The sequence below is a fragment of the Cynoglossus semilaevis genome, chromosome 5 (genome assembly GCF_000523025.1).
Source record: "Cynoglossus semilaevis isolate Cse_v1.0 chromosome 5, Cse_v1.0, whole genome shotgun sequence".
In the NCBI taxonomy this organism is placed as follows: Eukaryota; Metazoa; Chordata; class Actinopteri; order Pleuronectiformes; family Cynoglossidae; genus Cynoglossus; species Cynoglossus semilaevis.
In genome coordinates this window covers 3,338,603-3,364,668 of record NC_024311.1, presented here as the reverse complement: position 1 = coordinate 3,364,668, position 26,066 = coordinate 3,338,603, and the positions used below count along the sequence as shown (strand labels likewise).

The following is a 26,066-nucleotide window of genomic DNA, read 5'->3' as shown; positions in this document are numbered from 1 at the left end:
CTTTTTACGGAAGTGCTGTATTTAATATTGTGTATATGTAGCCTTTGAGTTTATATAATGTTGCAGAACTGTTTGACTTTTTTTTAACAATCTTTTAACATTTTTTAACTGAGCTGACCACAGCAACAAACCACCAAGAAATGATTGTGTGACATTTTCATTTAATTTTGTTATTTTTACACTGTACAGTTGGTTTTTAGTCATTATGATTGTAAATAAATATTTTCGCCTCCTGGGTTCCACAAAAATGTCTCCGTTTTTGTTTTCGTTTAAGTCAAGTGAAAAATTGCAGTTTTAAAAACAAACGTAAATGATCCAATTGCTTCAGTGAAAATATGAGCAATTGTTATAAACTTTTTTTGTGAAGTAAAGAGAGCCATATATATCTGCTGAATGCATATTTCACTAATTACATACAATTTTATTCAATTTGTTAATTAATACTGCATTTACCCCATTAAAATTTAAAAAAAAATATAATGCAAGGGCTTTAATATTTTTTTGTAACCACATCACTGTGTCACTTAAAAGAGAAATATAAATAACTTCCAAGAAATATTTAAACAAATATTTAACACGTTGTAAATAATGCTAAATTGCATTATAAACGTATCTGAATCCTGAGAGCCTTTCTTCAAAATATTAGCTTCTCCATTAACTTATTCTGTACCGCTGCAAATTATTTTATATTAATATTATATTAAAATATTGTTTTATTTGAATCATTCATAAAGCAAATTATTTGATGAATATAATAATTATATAATAATACTATGAAGCAATTAACACTGACCAATCGATAGTTTATAAACGTTTTAATATATCGAAGATATGACTACAGTTTTTAATCATATTGCGACTGTGCACCAGCCTCTCGTTCTCTTCCTGTCGCACACTGATGACGTGTGTAAGAGAGGCGGTGCGGATTTGCCACGTCGGTCTCTGTGCAGTGTATTGACATTGTTGCTTTCCAGCTCGGTGGCTAACTTTTAAACCCAGTTTCTGCTTCGGCCCGGAACTGTGACACCTATAGCAGCGACCGTGTGGTTCTGGTGGGTCTTCGCAGCAGAGCAGCGGGAGAAAGCAAAGCTGTGAGGCGAAGTGGCTGCGGGGACTAGGTCTGCTTCCAACTGACTGATGCATCCTGGTCCAGGTCGATCCCCCGTCTGTTCCGACGTTGTGTGAGTAACGATTGTTTCACATGGCCTCGTAAAACGGCCCACAAAGGTGTATTTGGATTAAAGAAGTTATTTTCACAGAAACGCACACAAACACACCCCCGTCTCTGTTCAAGTCTATTTTTCAAGTTTTCGCCGTGTCCAAAATGTCAGCACTGCTGCTGCCGATTCCTCCTCACTCTGCATGTCCGAGCAAGTCTGACTTCTCCAGTCAGAAACAACTCCTAATCATAAGAGAACTCCGTGCAGTCATAGCTACCTCGTCAGTTCTGCACAGTTTAAGCTTCGCTGCCTTGCCTCTCTTTTCTTCGCCCAGTTGGAACAACGGTATCATATATTTGTGACAAATCTGACAGAATGTGCCTTAGTTCCTCCAATATTAACCATATTTACTTCTGCAACCCCCTTCCGGATGAATAAACGGCTTGTACGTTTTCTGTTTTCACTTGCAGCTGTATTCCTCTCTTCCTCCGAGCCTCTCCGTATTTGTCTCCTAAACTTTCAGATTCCAAATATATATATATATATATATATATATATATAGAGAGAGAGAGAGAGAGAGAGAGAGGAGAGAGAGACAACAAAACACGTTGCGTTATAAGTCCCCACATATTCGTACTATATATAATCAAGTCGTGTTGAATGCTTTTTTTAATTCGTTTCAAAAAGTGTGAAACTACATACTACATTCAAGAAGGTCATGGATGGCAAATTAACTGCAACAGAAAAGCCTGCTTTCTCATAACTGACTAAATTTGTTTTTTGTAAGTTCCGAGAACACAGCTTCTCAAACAGGAAAATGTTCTAATGTCCTCCATTAATGTGGTTCAAAGACTTCACCTTCGTCATTTGCATTTTACAAACCGTTGAACCAATTAAACACACGCCTGTGACGTAGCACGTAGACTTCGACATCGACGTCCGAGCAATCAGATTTGTCTTCTACACGGTATAGCAGTCATTTGTCTAATTATGCCTTATTATGTCTTGTTTATGAGTAGGGCTAGTTTTTTTGCTTATTTTAGCATTATATATTATAGCATTAGCATTATTTTATTGCGCAGTAATAATAATAATAATAATAGCTGTTTTATGGAAAAAGCTCAATTTTCTACTAGTATAGACTAAATATACACTTATCTCAATGCTCTGTACTGTTTACAAATTTGATTTAAAATTAAAAAGAGCCTCATAAAAACATTATTATTATATTATTATTATTATGTGTTTAAGCTGTATTATCATTCCCCAGTGTTTTCATCAACACCATATTTTAATTATACCAAATTATTATAATTATCAAATTAAAGCTCCAGGTGATTGTGACAGTAACACATACAGTAAATGGGTGAGACTATAGTGATATGACATAGTTAAAATACATTATGTTTGGTATAAATGAACCTCAAACAGACCAATACTGTTAATTTACTATTTCTAAGATCAATATAAATTTCTTATAATTAAGACACGGTGATTTTTTTATGTGTCTGTTGTTGTGTTTTTTTCACATCAGGAGTTTTTATTTAGTTATTTTTTGAGAAAACAGACCTAGCTATGTTTGATAGTTAATGATGGGCGAATCTGGCAAAATAAAGTGCGAATCAACTTTAAAAATAACTCTTTGTCAAGTGGATTGACATAATCTGACAACACGGATCAATGTAGTTTCAATGAATAATTCATCCGAAGAACAGGCATCAACTGAGCTATTGTCTGATTAGGCTGAGTGGCCTTTATTTTATTTATTTATTTTTTCAAAGATGCCTTGGCGTGCTGTGGTGTGAGGGGAAGTGCCCAGGCTGTAATCAATAACAACATAATTAATGGCTGTATTCCATTCACTTGTGTCACGGCATTATTAAATCTGTGCTGTCTATCTGTGGGTTCATTCTTACAGAGACATTTTCTCATGTCAAGGCTGCACATCAGTGAATACCTTTACATATTGAGCAGCAAGGAAAATGAAACTTCTTGTTTTCAGGTCAGCACCTGGTCCTGTATCTTTTTTTTAATTCCTTGGTTATTTAGATCAAATTTGACCAATTAAATTTCTTGGTTATTTAGATCAAATTTGACCAAAGTATTGTCTTACCCCAAATGCATCCCAGTGACCCAACATTTGTAAATGTTTATAAAGTTCAGCTAGTGATAAATATGCTCCAGGGTCCAGGAAATTTGCATGATCGTGAGGCTTTTCCTTTCATCCACGGTGTCCTGTTCATAAAAATGACTGGAAAAAAATCTCTCTTGTTCATTGGTTATATATACAGTAGAGATTCAGTCATCGACCGACCAGGGTTTGAGACTGTGGTTTGTTTGTTGTCTGCTTCAGACGTAGTGTTTGTTGGTGGCAGTGAATGTGGTCGATGAGAACAGGTTTGTTGTCTACCAGGTAACAGAGCAGAGATGCTTCTGATTGTCAAAAAAAACTTTGCCATTAATGCACAGGAAATTCAGTAGCTCTTTGTTGCAACTGCATTAGTTGGCAGTTAAACGTTCTTTTAAAAGATTGAACTTTTTTTAAAAAAAAAAAAGTGTATTTATTTGTTTTTCAAGACATTGAAAAAAGGAAAGGTGATGCATTGTTTTTACTACAAAATTATAAACTCCAGATGATGAACAGATGATTTTGCTCTGTTGTCCAGACCTTATGCCTAAAGTTTAATTTGTCAGAAAGGTGTGTGCACAGGAATTCATTTTCGTTTAGTTTAGAGGAATTCCAGTTTGTGGGAAAATGTTTCATAATTACTTGTAAATAGAACGAAATGTTGCGCCAAAAGAACATTTCACCTTTTCACTTTTTGTATATGCTTTCGAGAAAATTGTAATTGGTAATTGGTTTATTTTGGTCAAAAAGTGACTAGTGACTCAACTTGTTGTCCTGCCGTGTTCAATGACCTGTGACATGAACCTGCCCCCTGACACGGCCTCAGCAGGTTTCAATCCTCCTTGACCTGTTTCGTGTTTCAGTTAAAGACGCACCATTAAAATGACGCTCATCATCACTTGCTGTGATAAATACATTGAACCGGCTTTTGAAAGGGGATCTTTTGGACCCTGAAAGAGCTCTTTGATGTCACTCACTGGAGGATGATGTATAGAACGAACCACCACGGTTACCCACAGGCTGCTACAGCTGGTGGTTTCACTCCCTTTCCTAGGGCAGTGAGCTCATCGTTTGGCTCTTGAGACAGGAGTCGGTAACTTAACGTCGAGGGAGTTCTAATCCCAGTCATTTACCTAATCAGTCAGAAAGTCTCAAATTCATTTGACTAATCAGTCATTTACCTAATCAGTCAGAAAGTGGCTGAAAGTCTTGGTTCTGTTAACAGCAGGAGTGACTTAATGAGGAAATAATGAAATATGCTAAATTGACTTTTACATACATTTGCATATTTAGATATTTTCTATACTACCTGTACCTGGATCCACCATTTGAGTTGCGAGTACGTGACTGTTCTGTAAACATGTGTGTCATCCAAAGTGCGTTGCAGGGCTGTTGGATTATGGGATACAAATTCATAATCACAATTGTTCATAATTAAAAAAAAATCATAATCACAAAATGATGACTCACTAACTCTGAAAATACATTGATAGAAAATAGTCATGAAATGTATCATCAGCATTGATGTTGGGCTGACGTTTCAATGTAACCCTATTAAAAAGATCTTAAAAGTACTTTAATCTCGCCCTCAGCCTATAAATCCTCAGACCTATTTCCTTTATTGATGACCCTGAGCAGTTGGTAGTAAATTCATGAATTCATTTATTTTTATGCTGAACATTTTCATCCAGTTGGTGACGGGGACATTTTTATTTTTTTTCCCCACAGTGGCCTGTTTGTACATGGTGGCTAATCTAGGAGAAACAGAGGAGTCCCAGCGGTTGTTGGTCGGTTGGCGGCGTCCTCAGTTGCCACGGTAACTGGCGACCATGCCAGGAGGTCGCAGGGGCCCCAGCAGACAGCAGCTGAGTCGCTCTGCTCTGCCGTCCCTGCAGACTCTAGTCGGAGGAAGCCTGGGAAATGGTACAGGCCTCAGAAACAGGTACACACACACACACACACACACACCCTCAAAGATCTGTAACATGAGGTTTAGAAGTACTGCTCTTTGTGCTGCTCCTCATGGCGAGGAACGTGCGGTCTGAGAGCGATAACGTGTATAAATGTGATCATGATCTGTGCCATAAAAGTGTTTTCTGGATGGAAAAAAAATCAACATCTTCAAGCATAAATAAATCTGCAGTTTCCTGTTTTGAATTCCACCTCACACTATATAATAAATGCACAGTTTGTCTGCTGCTGTTTCACATTTATCGCACGCCCCGACTCTTCAACTGTCTGTCCGTTCAATATCTTTAATCAGTGTGTGTGGAGTATATAGTCGTGCTAATCCTACCTTATCTTCGATCTTACTGAGCTTTGAAACCACAGTGAAAGGTGAGCAGATGCTACCGTAATATGCTAACGTTTATAATTCTGACCTGATTGTAAATCTGACCCGGAGGAGTGCATGCCTCACTGGTTACATTACCTTCACCACACCACCACTGCTTCGTGGCATTGTTCACACATTTTAGTTTTTGTTCAGTAAACACTAAAAATAGAAGGATATCGAAAGCATGTGGGGGGAAAAAAAATGTTTTTTTTTGCTCTCACTACAAACTTCTCTGTCGGCTGTTCAGCTGAAGGGACAGAAATATACAGTTTCACACAGGAGACGGCGATCAGATACTGACATTAGCTTATACTGTAGTTTCATGCAAGAGTCAAATAAACGGAAACTAAGAAAAAACATCAAAAATGAACTGAAGTAATCAAATGTGACACAGGGCTTCTGATCTGAAGATTTTTTTTTTTTTTATGTTTGATTTATCGCAGTTCCAAGTGTTACACTTCACCCAAGTGCCTCAGCGTTCCCCTCGCAACACGCACATCCTGACAGTACAGGTGTACTTCAGATCTGTTTTGAGTCACTTACTTGAGAATTCAAAGTTATCATTTCCAGTCTAAATGAAAAGAAACATCAAGGCAAGGCAGAACAAATGAGAAAAAGAATTGTGAACTTTCTAGATTTTTGTATTTTTAATTTTTATATTCAATTTTTCAGTACAAGTTCTTGTTCTTGACCCTGCGAAAACATTTTGTAAATCAAGACTAAATATGTTATATAAAGGTTAGGTGAGGTGAAAAAAACTGCAGGTATTTATTTATCGTCTGTCCTGTCTCAAAGTACACTTCCTGTTTCGTCTCTCTTCAGGAGCAGTACCTCGGTGGGTCTCTCTGCTCCCCCCATCTCGGCCCTCATCACCCCGGAGCCTGTCCGTCACTCGCGGATCCCTGAGCTGCCGTCGGACAGCAGCCTCCTCTTTGAGTTCCTGCTGTTCCTCTACCTGCTGGTGGCCTTGTTTGTGCAGTACATCAACATTTACAGGACGGTGTGGTGGTATCCATACAGTCACCCTGCGGCCTCTACCTCACTGGTGAGGAGGAACACAGCTGATCATGTGAACCTTTTTTTTTAATGGGACTGAAGGGACGTGGCATTTACTATTCTTTTTAAATATTTTATTTTATTTTATTTTTTAGTCACCAGTGCTGACTGATGATGTGTCAATAAAATAAAATTACAAACTTCTCTGTCGGCTGTTCAGTTGAAGGGACAGAAATATACAGTTTCACACAGGAGACGGCGATCAGATACTGACATTAGCTTATACTGCAGTTTCATGCAAGAGTCAAATAAACGGAAACTAAGAAAAAACATCAAAAAAGAACTGAAGTAATCAAATGTGACACAGGGCTCTGATCTGAAGATTTTTTTTTTTTTTATGTTTGATTTATCGCAGTTCCAAGTGTTACACTTCACCCAAGTGCCTCAGCGTTCCCCTCGCAACACGCACATCCTGACAGTACAGGTGTACTTCAGATCTGTTTTGAGTCACTTACTTGAGAATTCAAAGTTATCATTTCCAGTCTAAATGAAAAGAAACATCAAGGCAAGGCAGAACAAATGAGAAAAAGAATTGTGAACTTTCTAGATTTTTGTATTTTTAATTTTTATATTCAATTTTTCAGTACAAGTTCTTGTTCTTGACCCTGCGAAAACATTTTGTAAATCAAGACTAAATATGTTATATAAAGGTTAGGTGAGGTGAAAAAAACTGCAGGTATTTATTTATCGTCTGTCCTGTCTCAAAGTACACTTCCTGTTTCGTCTCTCTTCAGGAGCAGTACCTCGGTGGGTCTCTCTGCTCCCCCCATCTCGGCCCTCATCACCCCGGAGCCTGTCCGTCACTCGCGGATCCCTGAGCTGCCGTCGGACAGCAGCCTCCTCTTTGAGTTCCTGCTGTTCCTCTACCTGCTGGTGGCCTTGTTTGTGCAGTACATCAACATTTACAGGACGGTGTGGTGGTATCCATACAGTCACCCTGCGGCCTCTACCTCACTGGTGAGGAGGAACACAGCTGATCATGTGAACCTTTTTTTTTAATGGGACTAAAGGGACGTGGCATTTACTATTCTTTTTAAATATTTTATTTTATTTTATTTTTTAGTCACCAGTGCCGACTGATGATGTGTCAATAAAATAAAATAAAATAAAATAAATAAAATAAAAAATAAACATGAAAATGTGTCTGATTGACCTCCCACTGGTGTTACAGTTTCTTCTGCAAGAGCATAATTAAAAAAAAGAACAAGAGAAACATTTGAGCAGAAGAAATTATGTAAAAAAAAAAAACGTGGATTTGTATAAGAAAAAAAACACACACTCTTAATACTAGAATCAGAAACAGACCAACAAACATATTTTCTGCATGATTGAAAACCACATTAGACCACAAACTGTTTGTGTAACAATTGATTTGCATGACAACGAAGACTTCATCTCTCTCTCTCTCTCTCTTTCTCTGTCTCTGTCTCTCGCTGCATCTCTTATTTATCTCAATTAAAATGTTGTGCACCTCTTATTTATCTCAATTAAAATGTTGTTTAATGGTTATATATCGTTTGGTAAAATAATCACCGTTGTTCAACTTTTCTCTTCTTCTGCAGAACTTCCATCTGATGGACTACCACCTTGCAATCTTCATCACTGTCATGTTGGCGAGGAGGCTGGTGTGGACGATAGTGTCCGAGGTAAACGCGCACTTTCTGTGTTCATACAAACGACTCCATCCTTCTAGTTAGTCAGCGGTTACAAAAGTGGGGCAGCTGTTGGTTGGTGGCAAAGACAGGTCAAGGCTGGACATAAAGCTTAGTGTCTCAGGGACCTGATGATGTTTGATGAAGTATATTTATTTCTCCCATAGTTGGACAAATAAAATAAAATTCTGTTATTTGATGAACGTAATGTTTTTGCAGGAATAACAGTGTTTAAACTGAAGTTTAATGATCCGTGGATAAGAAATAACTTTTCCAGCCGACACTGGACAATTGTCCTTTTTATAAAAAGAGGCATTCAGAAAAGTTTGAAAACAGATGTAGTTGACTCCCGAAGATCATTTTGAATTCTTCTCCGTCCTGCAGGTGTCTCAGAGCAGCGGAGGATCACTGCTGCGTTACGTGTTCCTTATCGCGGCTCGGCTCTGCCTGCTGACCATGTGCGGCTGGGTTCTCTGCTGGACTCTAGTCAACCTCTGCAAAAATCACTCGGTTTTAAATCTCCTTTTCCTGGGATACCCGTGAGTTTTTCTCCCGTTTCTGTGAAAATCGTCGTGACAGATTGATTTGTAACTGTATGATTTATCACTATTGCAGTTTTTTATAACCTCTAAAACTTCCGTGCATTAAAGCAGAATTGTATATACAATGATTCATTTCAAACAAACATCAGCAAATCAGTTTGAGTTCATTTCAGCAAGGTATTAGAATAAGAAATATCCTGGAAATATTCAACACTGTCCTTGAAATCTGCCTGACCAGGATGTCTTATGTCTCGTGCCGTTTGAAATTGTGAAGTTAAGCACATTTCAAGCACCTTTTGTCGTGTAAGTCATGTGTTTTACAGAGCGTTGGTCTTTTTTTTTTAATCAATTTCAGCTGTCCATTAATTACATTAAGTGTTACACATTTCCAAAAGTTATTAATACGTCTGTGTTCATTTTCTGATTTTTTCTGTCATCGTTTTCAGCTTCTTTCTTAGGCTCTTAAACATACATATAAACATATAAACCCCTCACTCCTCTGTCTGTTTCCTCTGTCCCTCCCAACACACCGACTCCCCCTGGTGTCAGATTTGGCGTGTACGTCCCTCTCTGCTGCTTCCATCAGGAGGGAGGTAAAAGTCAGACTGCTGCAGCTGACTGTGACTTCCAGCCCGACCACCAGCAGACCGACCTGGCCGAGGCGCCATTATTTCGCCCCCGTGACTTCCTCTTCCTGTTGCGAGAGAACCTCAGAGAGCAGTTTTCCAGCCCGCCACACATGCCCACACACACCTGCCCGCCTCACACACATTCACACACCCCCGAGCTGATTCGGGCCGAGGTGGAGGAGCTGAAGAGTGACTTCAATCGCCGGATCAAGGAGGTGCTCTTCAACTCCCTCTTCAGCGCTTACTACGTCGCCTTTCTGCCTTTGTGCTTCGTCAAGGTTGGTGTCTGTCACTTGTGTCACATTTAAAGAGATTTCATACTCCGCCTTTCCTCCAATAAACTCTCCCTCTCCGTTGCTCCGTATGTCACACAGAGCACGCAGTACTACGACATGCGTTGGTCATGTGAGCACCTTATTATGGTGTGGATCAATGCATTCGTGATGCTGATGAGTCAGCTGCTGCCTCCCAGCTACTGCGACCTGCTTCACCGCTCGGCGGCTCATCTGGGCCGCTGGCAGAAACTGGAGCACGGCTCGTACAGCAACGCACCTCAGCACGTGTGAGTGTCCCTCTGTACGCACGCGCGCGCGTCGTCGCAGTGCTGCTGATGCTGCTGGCGGTTTGCGTGTAACTGTGGTGCTGTGTTTCAACAGGTGGTCAGAGAGCACGATCTGGCCCCAGGGGGTCCTGGTACGACACAGTCGATGTCTTTATAAGGCGGTCGGACCCTACAATGTGGCCCTGCCCTCTGATGTTTCCCATGCAAGGTTTTATGTGAGTATTTCTACCATTTGTATAAAAGAGTGCGGAGAACGGACAAAATGGAAATTCGAAAATTCCCTCTCTGTATCGCGGTTTCCTCCTTTCACTCCCTCAGTACATTGCAGATTTATTTTTTAATCCAATTTTTTTTTTTTTTTTTTGGCTTTAAAAATGTTGATTCTCGTTTTGAAATTGAGATAAGCGAATGATCACTGGTAGCTAAACGAAATTGTACACAGCATACTGTTGGCTAATACAATGCGTACTCTGTGTGCTATTGGCTAATGGAGCACGTTCTTCTGTTCCTCTCGCTGATTGGCTCACCGTACTCTGTGTGCTATAAGCTAATGGAGCACGTTCTCCTGTTCCTCTCGCTGATTGGCTCATGCATCTCTCAGCTTCTTCCCTTGACTGTCAGCCACTCTCTCGTTCACTTCGCTCCGGACCCCATTATACTATACTGTGCATATAATTGTGTGGGAAAGGCTAATACAGTCAAGGGGGGTTAATAACAGTGTGGGGGAGGGGGTTGGTAAAGGGTAAATATATACGGAAATAATATAATATATAATAATAACTATCTCGCCTTCCAGTGGACTCACCACCCGCAGGAAGGTTCATGGAGGTGGGTACGTTGCAATGTGATTTGGGTGGCGATGGCTGCCCCCGCGACCCGGTAACGGATAAGCGGATGAAAATGGATGGATGAATGGAATAACTATCTCGCCTCTACATCGCGGTTTTTCCCTTTTCGCGGCAACTACTGCGATAGGAGAGGGATCACTGTGTATATATATTACTGTGTGTGTGTATATATATATATGTGTGTGTGTCTATATATATACATGTACATATACACACACACACATATATATATATGTATATATGTATGTACATATGTGTATATATATATACATACATATATATATACATACATATATATATATATATATATGTGTGTGTGTGTATATATATACATGTACATATACACACACATTTTTAACTAGTGTTTAAAGCAGGTGTGTCAAACTCATTTTGATTCAGGGGCCACATACAGCCTGATTAGATGTCAAGTTAGGCCGGACCAGTACAATCATAACATAGTTACCTATAAATAACAATAAGTGCATGTTTTTCCTCTTTGTTTTTATGCAAATAAGTACAAGTATATGAGAAAATCTACATATTTAATGAAATATCATTTTAAAAAAAAAACATCACTAACATGAAGTGCATTTTTTTCCACTTTTAAAATGTGTCAAACAGGCCACATTGAACTGTCTAGCGGGCCGGTTTTGGCCCACGGGCCACATGTTTGACACCCCTGGTCTAAGCCTGACATTGACCACCTGTGACCCTCTTAATATTCTGTGTTGTGTTTTCCCCCCCCTCATCTGTTCTCTCTGTCTCCGCTGCTCTCTCAGTTCCTGTTTCACAAGCCATTGCGGATCTTGAACCTGCTGATCTGGATTGAGTCAAGTGTGGTTTTGTATCAGTTATACTCTCTGCTGCGGTCTGAGCGCTGGAACCACACCCTGTCTATGGGCCTTATTCTGTTCTGCAACTACTACGTCCTTTTCAAACTGCTCCGAGATCGCATTGTGCTGGGCAAAGCCTACTCCTTCCCTCTGTCCTTCAGCAGCCTGGGGCTGAAATCTCAGTAAAGGGATCCACAGAGCGAGACCTCCCCAAAAGAACTCTGAACCTGCGGGCAAAAAAAGGTTCGAGCTCTGAAAAGGGCTGGAGGATAGTGGAAGCACTTGCTGCCGGAGGTGAAGGGACAGACTGTGAACTCTGTTTTGATACGGTTCTATTTTTAATGCAATGTTTATATAAACCTATTTAAAAGAATATTTTTATTTTGTATACTCTTTGTAGTTACACCGGGCATTACCACACCGACCACGTGAGCAAGTTGAGTGTTTTTTGTTTTTGTTATAAGGTGACAGGGAAGTCAGGAAATGCCAGGAGGTGACTTTCACCAAAGATATTTGAGGTGCGGGAGGCCATCGATGGAATCACTGGGCCTCTGACAGTCAGTCCAAAGTCACAGCAGTGGTTGGATTGGTGCCTGACATCCTGAATTCAGATTTGATTCAACAACGAAAGCATCCATAATTCAAATTGATTCATTTCAGATTCTGCATCAGTTATTGGAGGTAAAAAAAAAAAAAATCCCCATGGTGTGAGAGTCCGGCCGTCACTTACTGAAATTCACCCTGCAGTTACAGTTGTTGCTGGGCATCGCGGTGGGTCAGTGGCTGGAGCGGTTGCCTCACGGGAAGAAGGTTCTGTCTTGGACAGATGGCTTTTGTGTGAAGTTGTTGAAGACAGAAATTCAGAGCTTCTAGATTGGGAATGAAGATGCCGTTTGGGAATGTTTTTAGACTCAAGTCAAGACCGTAGACGAAATCTGAGCATCGCTGTTGATAAGTTTAACTGCAATTCGTTTAACAAGATATCCAGATAAATATTTCAAAAGGGCAGCCCCTTGATGGTTGATGGACAGTTGGACAGTGCTTGGTCTACGCTCACTGTCCACTTCATTAAACATCGTTCCAGTACTGGGTTTGACTTTGTCTCGCGTTCATGTTTTTGGACACATTACATTGCTCTAACCCACATCACTCACCTGCTCAGACTGTCTTCACGAGGCTCTCTGTTGAATCTGTCTAAATGTCTCTGCACATGTCTACATTCACCAGTCCAGGCAATGACTTTCAATCTCTTATTGGTTAATTTTAGTCTGTGTCTCTGTGGTCTAAAGCCCCAGGTTCCTGTCCTTAGCTGCGAGGCGTAGTGAACCATGTGGTATCCAGCAGCGTGGCCCACCTGTCTCGAGGTTTGATCTGTCGTTTCCGTTAAAGACGCTCGTCTCCGTATCAGTTTACAAAGAAGTGATTTGTTTTTTCCATCCGCTTCAGTCAGTCCGATTGTTGTCCTCAGGAAGCTGTTGCTCAAATTGTATATATTTTTTTTCTTTCTATAGACTCTTAAAAAAATATATTTTGGTTGATTAGCAGTTTTGTTTTTTTTTTAAATACCACGCTCGGTCGCCTTCCCTTAACTCCAGCAGGTTGTTGTTTTGACCATTTCACGTGATTTGATATCTGCACTGACGAACAATCGAACGGATGTACCCAATAAAGTGACAAGTGAATGTAGCCATTTCTTGTCTCGATGCTAAAGCTAAGCCTCTTCTGTGTCCCGCCCAAATCCCAAAATGTAGGTGAAGCTCGTGGGTTACAACAGTCCACTGCCAAAGAAGAGAGCTCTTTCTTCCTTCACTTCACCAGTATGTGCTAATTCCTGTCAACACGGTTACAGTGGCAGACATTTTGAACTTGTCCAAAACTGTTAGCTCTGCTGCTGTTTCCTTTCGGTTCAAATCAGATAAGACGTGTTAGAAATCTGCTCTGATGTTTATGAGTTATTTTAAGTCATTCAGACACTCAACGTTTTTTTTTTTTTTAACTAAATAACGGTGCTTTATTTCTCATCCGCACTTGTAATAAGAACCATACCACATCGGGGGTTTTTTTTTGTTTGTTTTTTTTTTTTTTTTGCTACGTCTCGTGATCCTGCCTTTTATGCCCTTCTGCAACTCAGCCACCGTCACACCCTCTTGTATGGTTTTGTCTGCGTTATGTAGGGGTGACGGGGGGTGAAGTCAAAAATGTGAGCGTGATAACAGCTGTAGGGGAGAAACCTAGACACCTTTACAAGGTACCAATTGTCTAGAATGATAAGAAATCCTTTAGGTGGAACACAGGCTCCGCCCCTTTTCAAACCCACACCTGCTCGGTGTCCTCGGGCAGTTTGTAGTGTAGTCGCTGAGCTGAGCTGTCTATTATTTACTAAGCAGTTTTCTGCCGAACTTGGGAGAAGAAGGAGGGAATTGATGTTAGCGGCGCGGTTGTTACTTGTCTGACAATTACTGTTTAAATCCAGTTTCAGGTCGAGTAAGCCATTTTTGATGTAAACCAGAGTGGCCATACTGAAGTGTGACTGATTCATACAAACCTCACATTATTTTGTCGAATTCTTCCCCAGCTTGTTCTCCAAACTCTGTGCTTGGTTCTTGTATTTTTGTCTGCAGCAACTTTCCACTCAACTGCTGCTCATTTTGTTGCTGAATGGTGCTCTTGCACGTCTTTTTTTTTGTAAAAGGTAGTGAATTCAATTCTCGGTTAAGCACATCTGCAGCTCACGTTTGTCCTTGAACCTCGGAAAGGAGATATCTGAGACTTTGCTTTAAGTTCTGCCTCTGTGCCAGCTCCCACTAAGAAAAATCGGGTATTTGCGAAAGCTGAAGTGATTGTGTTTTCTTTGTTCGGTTTGGTGAAACCCTAAAGATCACATTTGAGAAAGAAAGGAATTCAAAAATGTATGCCCTACAGTGTCAACATATTTCCACATGATTCGATATGTGCCATATCCCAGGATTCCAGACTCCTGGTTCGTCCCAGTCCTAGGAGCTGGTCCTCATAGATTCGCTTTTGACAGTGTTCAGTTTCACCACAGCATTTCTGAAAACGTTGGAAATAAAACAAATGTTTAAAACAAAAGGCATTTTTTTGTTTTTTAAGCCCATACCAATACCACTTGACCAGAGAGTGAAATGAATGGATGGCCCCCGTGTGATACTTCTTTAAAACAGGCGTGTGGTTTACTTTTCTCGTCAGTTTCAGAAACACCGACATGTACAGTATCCAACGTTAAAACAACGTAGAAAGTGCTTTAGGCCAAGGTGTGGTAGTACATGGTCACTGCAGGGACCTGTAACATTTCATCTCCGTCACCAGGGGGAGCCTTAACAAAGTGCCTGTTAAGCCCTGGCGACGTTCATCTGTGTTCATTGTGAAACGTCAGTCCTCCCCAGTTGTTCTCACTTTTTATTCTGCTGACACCAGAAGAACTGCAGCTGTGGAGAAACAGCGAGTCCGCGGGGAGCGACGACAGGACGGTTCCGAAACTGTGACCCCCTTTGGCGGCTGACTTGTACATTCATTCACACGCGTCACTTACAGTAGAAGGAAAAATAAATCCGACAGTGCTTGATTATGATCTTAAGAGGATAGACACGTACGTTTTAGACTGAAGACAGAGGAGCTGTAGCTACCTGGTTGCAATGGGAAGCTATGAATGTATAGAGGAGCTCAGCTGGATATGAACAGAACTTTATAGAAACGACAGTGTTATACCAAGAAGAGAAGGTCTGGTTGCTTAATAGTACTACACAGAGTTACTTTAACATGTAAATAGTAGCGTGTTTTCCCATAGACATATATTTATGCATCTTTTTTTTTTTTAACAAAACATAAAGCGCTGACTTCATTCCGTCTCAGTACAGTTTCACCTTTGCAACCCCATAGCTACACCAGACCGAGCAGGAAAAACAACATGGACGTGTCCTGCTCGCACCCTGGTCGAGTGCTGTTACTTGATTTAAAAACAAAAAAAAAACAACAAAAAAAAAACTTTTCATAACAATAGGGCTGTCACTTTTTCGTTAATGGTTCAAATTACGCATCTATGAACAGGTAAAAAAAAATTGGAAGAAGGTACTCTAACAGGTGAAACCCAAATCCTCTTCTTTCCATCAAATATAAAAGAAAGTTCCGCTAGTTAGCTTCGATTTACTGTTAGCAAGAAAGTTTTCAAATGTGACTTTAATGGTTGTACTTTGTCCTGATAACTAATGCCTCTGTGCCAGCCCTAGGACAGTAGCCTTCTTACATTGACCAACTTCTTTATCCAACTCGACCAAACGACCGACAAATGGGACAAAAAAAAAAAAATCTCTTCGGGAAAAAGTGACAGCCCTGCGTGCGGTGTTGTCATTTAAAAATCGAGGCGACAAAACAATGATTCGATTTTTTTTACATCATATCAGTGCTACGTGTAAGTCGACTCCCCGTCGCTCCTCAGCCTTCTCTGCAGTCTACAAAGTTCCCTTTTATCCAGTAGCAAATCTGAGCGTATTTCAGAGGCGTAATTCTCACTGCGACGTTGAAGTCCTGAGACGCCCCCTGCCGCTCCACCCACTGGTGCCCGGAAAAGACGCCGATCACCTTCCGCTCCCACCGCCGGCGCCTCCCATCCCACATCCGTGCGTAGACTCCTGAGCCGCTGGCTCCAGGTTGAGCGTCGCAGTGCTGGTACAGAAGATCTGCAGTTTCCTCGCCGGCCCGACAGAAGCGATACACCAGCTGCCCTGGACGGTCGTTATCGTACCCCGAGAAGTGAACTCGATGACCGGGCAGCCTCTGAGCTGGCGGACTGACTCCTAACTTCATGTGGCGGCGTTTGTGAGGCTTCTTCAGTTCCAGCAGGGCGTAGTCGTAGTCCATTCCAATGTCGTTGGCATTACCTTTAATCCATCCTTTGGGGACGTGGGTACGCTTGGCACGGATCCACTGAAACTTCATCTTCTCATTCCTCGGTGGGTCGTACGAGCCGAAACGACCTTTGGTGTTGTTGAAGTGGAGGTACAAAGGCGACGCTTGTGAATCTCGCTGTTTAGATCTCAAAAATCCAACGCGGAGTTTCTGGGCTCCCTTCACGTAGTTTTTCCCATCGTGAACACAGTGAGCAGCTGTGAGAACGTGTCGGTCTCCGACCAGCGTTCCTGAGCAGCCAGTGGACAGTTTAACAGCCACCGCAAATGGAAATTTAAGCAGGAAGTCCTGTCCCGCAATGCGGAACCGCCCATCGTGCCCGAAGATCTGTCGCTTCCTCCTCACGTGTGACCTCTCGGACTTCGCCGGTGACCCGGAGGAGTAGGCGGTGCTCCTGGTGGAACTGGGACTGTAGCCGTAGATCTTGATGGCCGTCTCTGTCAGTTTGCCATTGGAGTGGAGAGTCTCGTAGGCCAGAAGACTCTGCAGGTCCCAGTAACTTGGTTTGGGTGCCACTCGGTGGCAATATGGGTCACAAGGTGAGGTGACATTCAGACGGGCCTGGGCCAGGAAATGAGGAGCGGGCCCGGGCTCTGTGCTCTCTGGGAGGACCACCGGGACGCGCTGAAGCATCCACTGGGGTCGGTAGGATAAAACACAGGGCGGGAAGAAAAAGAAGAGGAGGGAGATGAACCTGCGAAGGAACGGGAGGAAAGGTTAGCTGGTGCGATGAACCCAAAGCCAACAAATGAACACGATTTCTGATGGTCCCGTGCAGCTGTGTTGGGACAGGATGTCTGGGCCTCTGCAAGAAAAAAAAACATCCTCATTCCTAAAAGAAGCACCAGAGGTTTTATAATTAGAACTATGGGAGTTTAGGGGAACTTCAGCTGCGAGGATGTTTTTTTTTTTGTTTTTTTGTTTTTTTTTGTCGTCGGCACTGACATCAGACCGCTGCTGTAAACTTCCACTATTTTTACTGCTGTGAATATTACAGACAGAGCAAAGATCAGGCCTTTTTAGGCTCTGGTGGAAAATTCCTTCCGTGGCCTGGGGATTAGCCTGAAGCTAAATACAAACAAGTAAGGGTTTAATAACCATAACAGATAACGTCATCCTGTACAGCAGCTCTATCAACAGGACGCTGATGACGACCGTAATGCACAGAATAACTCTTCATATTGTAATGTGTGCAATATGAAGGAGTTAAACGTTTTAGCTATAGGCTAATTGGAGAGGATAATGACTAGCTTTAGCATCAGTCTTACTCTGTTGGAGAAGAACCACTAAACTGAATGCATGCACAAATACAGTATATATATATATATAACTAACTGCACTCATCTGCTTAAAATGGTTTGGCATGGTTCCCCTGCTAACTGCACTCATCTGCTTAAAATGGTGCTAGAAATTGTTTTCTTTTTTTAAAGTCACCATTTTTACATCATGACGTCAGAGAAATGTAGAGTATGTCTCTGTATGGTGGAATACCTGGACAATGACAGGCGGCCAATCAGACGCCTCAATTAAGCTGTTACTGCGGCGCAACTTGACCGCACACGTGAACGAGAAAGGACCTGGACCAGTGTGAGGACTAGTCACAGCCTGCAGTTTTAGACATTTGACGGCACTTTGGACACGTGAGAGCAAAAAAAAAAAAAAAAAAAAGCAGTATTCTGGAGCTCATTCTGTCACAAAACTTTGAAACAAAAATTGATTTGGCGCGAAACAACTGCTTTAGTTTAACTGGTTACACACTAAAGAGCGGACCACCCAGATTTGGACAGATTTCTGTTTGTCTTTCAGCTTAAGTAAAAAAAAGGTGGTTTTGAGGCACCGCGAAAATTGCTGGTGCAGGAAGTAGATACAATGTTTCTCTATTGGGCTGCAAATGACCGCAGGTGATGGTTTGGTTGACTGTTGTTGTTGTTGTCATTGTTGTTGTTGTTCTCCCTTCACGACCAAAAACTCTAACAGCACTGCGGAAAGCGACTGTATTGAATAATATTTGGTTAAAATTGGAAACAAATAACAGCTAACTAGTTCCCGAAGCTGTTCGGAGCATTAAGTCATAATATTATCTTCCTTATTGTTATTTAACAGGCTGAATAATACAGAATAGGTGAACGTGTGTTGAAAATAACAGGTGTACAGTGTATAATTATCAGTCATATTCCTGACGACAGTGTGCGGCGACTTACCAGCGGAACGCAGAGCAGGAGCGCATGGTTAGGAGTGAGCAGGTGAGCAGGAGGCTGAACACTGAGGGGGAAACCCCTCAAAACACCGGAGCCGGAGTCTGCGGTGGGACGGTGATGTTTGAACAATCCAGATGGAAAAAAAAAAAGTCAGGGCGGTTTTTTTCCGGGCTTCCTTTTCTCAGGAACTGGCGCCTGTGTTTAATCCTAGACAAAGTGGACTGATCCAGGAGGAGCAGCCGGCTCTGCAGCTCCGCGTCTGCGGCTGCTGCAGGAGGCGGAGGAGGAGGAGGAGGAGGAGGAGGATGCGGAGCAGAAGAGGAAGGAGGAGAGGACTCCACTAAAGGAGTACGTCAGAAGTCACTAAAACTGCTCTATAACGAAGTCCTCACGTCTTCACGCAAAATAGGCGATGTTCAAAATAAGGCCCGCGGCCAGTTATTATGGCCCTTGGACAGATTTGATGTAATCCCTTCTTTAGGCTCTACATCTGAGAACTCTCTGCCAAGTGCATCTTAGCACACATTTAGAGTGGTTAAATTACGAAATTATAGCTAATAGGACTTGGCTAACCTTTAGCTGTTTTTAGGCTAGCTGTCTTCTTGACATATTCTAAAGCTATTTCTCTACAGTAGTAGAGTACAATACATATATATTTGTACAAGCACTGATGCACACAACAACAACAATGTCAATTACAGTGCACCTCATATCACACTGGTTTGTGTTTTAGGACATGCTGAAAATGTAAATTACAGTGCACCTCATATCACATTGGTTTGTGTTTTAGGACATGCTGAAATTAACTACAACTCCCAAGCAAAAAAAAAAAAGAGCGAACATTAGCTGTAAAGCAGTTCATTTTCTAGTCTCTAAACCAAAAACCATCAAATATTCTTGTCATTCAGTAGCAGCACTAAATCAGTTTCCTCCCCAAACCAACCACACAAACATGAATCTTTGTCATAATGGAGCTGGAATTGTTCCCTCTGAATTATGACATTTGTGCAGCTTCTGTGTGACAGACTGTCTGTTGTGATGCCCTGGTTGAGGAGGCGGAAAAAAAGTGGTTTTTGATGCCACTGTTTGACCCAAGGACTTCAGGCTCAGCTTCCAGTGGAGACGCAGAAAGGAAAGATGGAGAAGAACGAGTGGAGGAAACTCCGCCTTAGGCTTCACAGCTATTTCTAACCTCTGAGTTTTGAAATGACCCTAAGGACTAAAAACCTTCACAAAGATTAAACTGAATCCTTGCTCCATGATGGACAACCTTCACAGACACCAGGGAACGTGGCCTAAGATGAAACTGAATCCTTGCTCCATGATGGACACGGAAAAAGACTCAACACAGACGATGGCAATCGACAAACGATGCTTTTAGTGAAGAGTATTCTTTTATAAGCCCAATGAAGCTATTTACCCTACATCCTATGTCTGGTGGCACTTTGGCGCCTTCCAGTAGACTCACCACCCGCAGGAAGGTTCGGGGGAGTTGGTACGGTACAGTGTGATTTGGGTGGCGGTCGTGGCGACTGCTGGCCCCCGCGACCCGCTAACGGATAAGCGGATGAAAATGGATGGATGGATGCTATGTCTGCTCACAGAAATGAATTATAAAATAATTTCACGTAAATCTTTGGAGTCCACGAACAGTGTACTCCGAAGAGGCGGCCATGTTTGACACTACAAATATATTGTGCTCTTTATGTATAAAACATCGAGGAGTGATTTCAGACTTCAGCATATCACCGTAGTATATCCAGTTCCCAGCAGTAAATCTCCTGTGACATCACAGCCTCAAAGCCTGATGCTACCATATATGATACCATGTATATGGCATTCGTTCCCACAGCTCCTCATCCATGTTGAGTCTAAGTCAGAGCAGCCACACAGAGCACACTCTCAGCAGCACAACAGTATCCTGCAGCTGATTACAGACGGAGTCTGTGCCAGGACTCAGGGCGGACCTGCTGGATCATCAGACACTGTTCTAAAAAACCCCGAGAACCCCACCCATCATTCGCTCCACTCTAACCGATACACACACACACACACACACACAAGCACAAACACAAACTGTCATCATTACGGCCTTCAGTTTCTCTCTCTCTGTGAACTTCTTTCGGGGTCGGATCAGTCTGTCAGTCTCCGTGTTCACGCTTGACTTCTTAGTGGCGTCGGTTGCGCATCGGGTTAGCCGTCCCTGTGAACCGATGTATACGGACAGACACATGTCTGTCTCTGTAGCATCAGGTGCTAATTAAACTCCTAGCTGTTAGCGATTTAGCTGATACAAAGCAGTAAATCTAAAATCTTCACTCTGAATATCGCACATGTGCTGTGCATTCACATCGTTTGATGTGAAGATGCGTGTTGTTGTTGTTGTTGTTTTTGTTGTTGTTTTTTCTGTCATGATGGTGTTAATTAAAGGCAAGTAAACGACTTACGTCTGATCTTTATAGTTCAACTAAAACTTCTCGGTGGAAGAATGTTTGTTTAATTAGTTCAACTAAAACGCTACTTCTCGGTGGAAGAATGTTTGTTTAAGCGCTGCCTGTTGGAACGTTGGTCATGTTGGGTGAGTTGGTTGAAAAAAAAAAATCATGCTAGTTGTTACAGATACTGGGTGGAGCTAACCACACTCACCTGTGTCTCTGTCATCAGTCTCACTAGTGCCACCTGGTGTCCGGGGTATATATACTGCTGTGTCCGCCCTGATCTTCATGCTTGAAGTTCTGCTCTTTGCTCCCGTGCCCCCTGTTCTGAGTCCCTTCTTCCTGTGCAACCCAGGAACTTTCCATGTTGTAAATAAATTCCTTACACCTGACAGAGAGTCTTCCTAGTACTGCATTAGGGTCCTGCCTGCTCCCTGACGTGACTAAATGTGACATAACGTGGATTTTCCAACAGGTTCAGGTTGGAACCCATAGTTTTGCCTTTGTTTTGTATTTGTTTGAATGGACTTTTGTGATTAGAGATATTTGTGTCTGTGTTGCCAGTCGGCTTGTCCGTTGCCTACTTCCTGTCCTGTGCTTGGTGAGGCTGCGTTGATGGCGTATTACAACAATGACAAGTTCATGGAGGAAATTTGGAAATTCAGTGCAGGTTACAATGTTGCAGTGCATTAAAACACAATTTCTGTTTTTTGTTTGAAATTCTTTGCCCTGTACATTATCGAGGTAAAAAAAAAAAAGGAATCTACATGAAAAAGTTGACACGAATAAATTAGCTCTTGCCGAGGTTCTACCTCATTCTCTTAAATTTTTTTGGGCCCAAAGCGGGACATTTTTGTTTGTCTCTCGCGATTGTTATGAAAGACTCCATTTGTTTGACGATGCCCACTGTTGCCAGGGAAACCCACATTCCCCAGAGTGCTGTTCATGTTAATTGTTTTATTCCTCCCGCTCTCCTCCTCTTGCTTCTGGCCAGAGACACAATCGACCAAGTGTGAATGTCCTCCTGGGTTTGAATTCACTCTTGTTGTGTCCCTGCGTCCGTCGTCCGTCCTCCTTTTGTTGTTTGTTTCTGTCTCTCTGCCTCTCAGGCACTCTTATTGGAATCATCTCTCCCCTCCTGTGCCTCTCCTCTCACACGTCCCATGCGGCCACGAAACAGCTGTTTGACCCAAGCAGAAAAAAAACCACCGAGGTCTTTTGAGAAGTTATTCGCTGTGAAATCCGCGGGGGAAACGTGAGCCAAGGTTAAAGTCTCTGGCAAAGCCAAAAGGGAAGATCACTTAGCTGTGGGCCAGAACATTTGATCCAGAACTTTTAATGATCAACACTGTCTCACTCAGCTGCTGCTGCGAGAAGGGGAAAAAACTCCAACACTCCTAGTGCTTAGAACATTCCGGGAATTATTGTGCCATGATGCCTCCGAGTTTACTGTTTGGAGGGTTCACTCTCCTCCACCCTGCATGTTTACTGATGTTGCACAATAATATTGATGACTGCATAGCAACAAGACAAGTCACTCGGTGTCGAGGAGGCCTGTTGCCTCAACGATTAGCCGGAGATAAACGCTTGACAAACTGAAAGTAAATCATTGGAGCTCGCCACAAACGCTGCACTTTTTCTGCTGAGCCGCTGATTTTCCCGCACCTTAAAATCTGCTAGTGAGGCAGAGACGTTGAATTGCTAAACTTGATGTCATGATCGCAGTCAAAAATGGCTGATTGGTAAGAATTTCAAATAAAATATTCCAATATTGCTGGGTTTATGGATTACAAAATGTGGGTGTAGAGAGATCATGGAATTTCTCCATCCAAGACATTTTATTTTCAACTTTTTTTAACGACCAGTGAAGCGTCTTTCTGTCCGCGTTTTGACCTCTCCGTTGCACGTCCACTCAGTGCAGTCATGTGGATATTCTGTCAGTGGTCAGTGATGGATTTGAAGTCAATTCCCGATTCGCATAGTCACTAAAGAACAGGTCCAAGGCCTGGTGTGAAAAAGTTCACACGGTGCGAACACACACACACACAGATGTTCTGTTTCGTTTCTGATGATTGCAACAATTTGAGTCATTAAAGTTGGCTGTGGGTAAAACCCTTTGGCTGGCAGCATATTTACCCTGCCTCAGGTTCTTGCGAAAGAGCTGTCGAAAAAACATTCATGATATCCATCAGGAGCTGTGGTTTTAAGTTGTTTTTTTTTTTTTTTATATAACTTTGTTTCTCAACATCTAGTGTAATTTGTTTAATGTAGAATCTAACAAAACTTTTCTCCTTTGGGGGTATTTTTCTCTTCCACAGTCTGACGCATTGTTGGCCTCAAAAAGCAATTCCATCAACAACAATGATGCTTTTATTTGAACAATTGCTGCATGATGGTCATGGTCACGGTCCACCTTAAACAGACTGGTCATCTGAAGGATTGTTCCATTCCCTACTAATTGTGGGCAGAGTCAAGAGGTCGTGAATAAAATGCACGACTGCTTCAGCTCTGGCTCCAGTTTCTATTTCCGTTGCCTCCTGTTACATGTTTGAAGTTTAAACAAAGAGGGTTTGTGTAGTTTAAAACCAATGCTGACAGTCGTAGAGAATAAGATGGGAAATCCCCTTTAACTGATTCCAAATTTAAAAAAAATTTTTTTTTTTTGATAAGAGACTTAAGGATGGAACTTGAAATAGTCAAGTTCCATTTATTGAGTTTATTTCTTGATTAATAACATCTGTCATATATGTTAGTCTCAACTTCATAATTATTCTCCTATTTTCTAGTCTACCTTTGATTTTCTCTCTGCGTCCGCAGGTCATAGTGAATTTCCAAATAAACCATAACAACTGATGGAACTGATCGGGACAAAGTTTATCTAAACATCGATCCTGTTATAAATCGAAGGAGAATCAGTTGTGTTGTGTTGAGACACCATGACCAGAAAAGGGTGATTTCAATATTTTTTTTTTTCTGATTATTATTTTAAATGGATATGTTAAAATGTGAAAGTGAAGAACTGGCCATTCAGAAGCTTAATGGAAATGTGAAAGTGAAGTCCTTGGTAAATTAATGACAATGTATCGAAGCTAAGCTAATCATTTATCATGATTAATTAATTTTATTAATAACAATTAATTGCTTGACAACCCTGGTTAAAAATTATTGCTTTCATTCAAGTCCCGACTGTGTAACCATCCAGATTTTTTGTTTTTTTTTTTACCAATTTTTTACAGTGTTCCAACTTAAATATAGTCTGAGCCGAAATAACATATAGCTAGGCAATAGAAAAAGAAAAAGAAACTCAAACTCAGCCAAGAAGAGACTGCATGATTCTCTGGACCAACGACAATGGGAAATGGGAAATAATCCCAGCGTCTTCCCTTCCAAAGTATTTTGCGACTTGGACAAACATTTGTTTTGCTCCTAATTCAGTCCGAGCAGATTGTACGGCGAGCATCCTCCCATCCCCGGTGACTCTCTCGTCTGCTTCAGGAAAAGAACCACAAATGAGGACTCATGGAATTCGGTCCAGTCTTTAAACAAGTCATTACAGAGACGTTTTCAGGGACGGCGTCCAGTGACTGTCTCATTTCTAACAGCTCATCAACTTAATCACCCAGTCTGTATCAGTTACGTGTGATTGGGGGCCTAATGTTTTACAACCACGTAACATCTTGAGTCAATATCTCAGTGGTGCGACTGTGTGTGTGTGTGTGTGTGTGTACGTTGGGTTGAGGGCTGGGACACGGACATGGTCAGACTGTGATGACTCACTTCTTATTTTATCTCGGTTGATATGTTTCAACCTTAGATTTGATTTTTTTTCCCCCCCCATTGTTGTCATTATCAGCCTGCACCTGCAGCTCAGTTTCGTGCAGCTGTTGAGTGTCGTTATCAAGCTGCACTGACGCCTCATCAAACTGCAATAGCAGTTAAGTGTTAGCCAAGTTCAAGGGTCACGGAAAAAACTAGAACACAATGCAGAGAAGAAACAGAACCATTATGATCAGTGTGAGCTTGTGCCAGGAGAGGTTCTGCAGCCGCAGTAAAGGGAATGGATCACTACCCATAAGCACATAGTCCTGAATAAATGTTCTTGTTCTTGTTCTTGTCTCTCTCTGGTCTCTCCGTATATATTTTTCTTGGTTATGTTTGCTCCCACCATTCTCAGGTCACTTACAGTACGTTAGTGAGTTGTTATGCAGTTATGTGAGTTGTTAGAACTTTTTCTTCCTTTTTCTCTTTCCTTATATATATATACATATACATATATATATATATACGTATATATATATATATATATACACCCATCCATCATCATCCGGGGCCGGGTCGCAGGGGTAACAATCGGAGTAGGGACACCCAGATTTCCCTCTCCCAGACACTTCCTCCCGCTCTTGTATATATGTATGTGTATATATATGTCTATATATATGTGTATATATATATATGTGTGTATATATATGTATTTATGTATATACTGTATCTATTCCAAAGCACATGTTCGTAATGGCGCCTCCTGTTCTTGCCTCTCTCTGGTCTCTCCGTATATTTTTCTTGGCTATGTTTGCTCCCACCATTCTCAGGTCACTTAAATGGGAGTTGTTAGAACTTTTCCTTCTTTTTTCTCTTCCCTTATATATATATATATATATATAAATACCCATACATCATCCTCCGCTTATCCGGGCCGGGTCGCGGGGGTAACAGTCGAAGTAGGGACACCCAGACAGCTCACTTCCTCCAGCTATATACATACATA

General features: G+C 41.7%; 2 protein-coding genes across 2 annotated transcripts; one reads left to right on the top strand and one right to left on the bottom strand.

Annotated features, from left to right (window-relative positions):
- The first annotated feature begins 866 nt into the window (after window positions 1-866).
- tmem39a (transmembrane protein 39A) lies at window positions 867-13,271 on the top strand. The gene is made up of 9 exons (XM_008309952.3): window positions 867-1,181; window positions 5,017-5,230; window positions 6,446-6,668; window positions 8,242-8,325; window positions 8,716-8,870; window positions 9,423-9,780; window positions 9,877-10,064; window positions 10,159-10,279; window positions 11,692-13,271. Exons 2-9 carry the CDS (start codon window positions 5,118-5,120, stop codon window positions 11,929-11,931), a joined length of 1,482 nt encoding a protein of 493 aa, XP_008308174.1. The 5' UTR covers window positions 867-1,181; window positions 5,017-5,117; the 3' UTR covers window positions 11,932-13,271.
- A 2,160-nt stretch (window positions 13,272-15,431) lies between these two features.
- Window positions 15,432-19,465, bottom strand: LOC103378670 (serine protease 23). Its single transcript, XM_008309953.3, has 2 exons — window positions 18,870-19,465; window positions 15,432-17,362 (listed from the first exon to the last, which is right to left on the bottom strand). The coding sequence occupies exons 1-2, from the start codon at window positions 18,893-18,895 to the stop codon at window positions 16,195-16,197; spliced, it is 1,194 nt and encodes a 397-aa protein (XP_008308175.1). The 5' UTR covers window positions 18,896-19,465; the 3' UTR covers window positions 15,432-16,194.
- Window positions 19,466-26,066: the final 6,601 nt, after the last annotated feature.

What these genes read in the sequence shown, in the direction of transcription:
- tmem39a (XM_008309952.3), top strand. Translation starts at nt 5,118, where the DNA reads ATGCCAGGAGGTCGCAGGGGCCCCAGCAGACAGCAGCTGAGTCGCTCT. An exon ending in TGTGGACGATAGTGTCCGAG is followed by an intron (nt 8,326 to 8,715) that starts GTAAACGCGCAC and finishes TCCGTCCTGCAG; the next exon opens with GTGTCTCAGAGCAGCGGAGG. An exon ending in TTTCCCATGCAAGGTTTTAT is followed by an intron (nt 10,280 to 11,691) that starts GTGAGTATTTCT and finishes CTGCTCTCTCAG; the next exon opens with TTCCTGTTTCACAAGCCATT.
- LOC103378670 (XM_008309953.3), bottom strand. Translation starts at nt 18,895, where the DNA reads ATGCGCTCCTGCTCTGCGTTCCGCTG. An exon ending in TCCTGCTCTGCGTTCCGCTG is followed by an intron (nt 17,363 to 18,869) that starts GTAAGTCGCCGC and finishes GTTCCTTCGCAG; the next exon opens with GTTCATCTCCCTCCTCTTCT.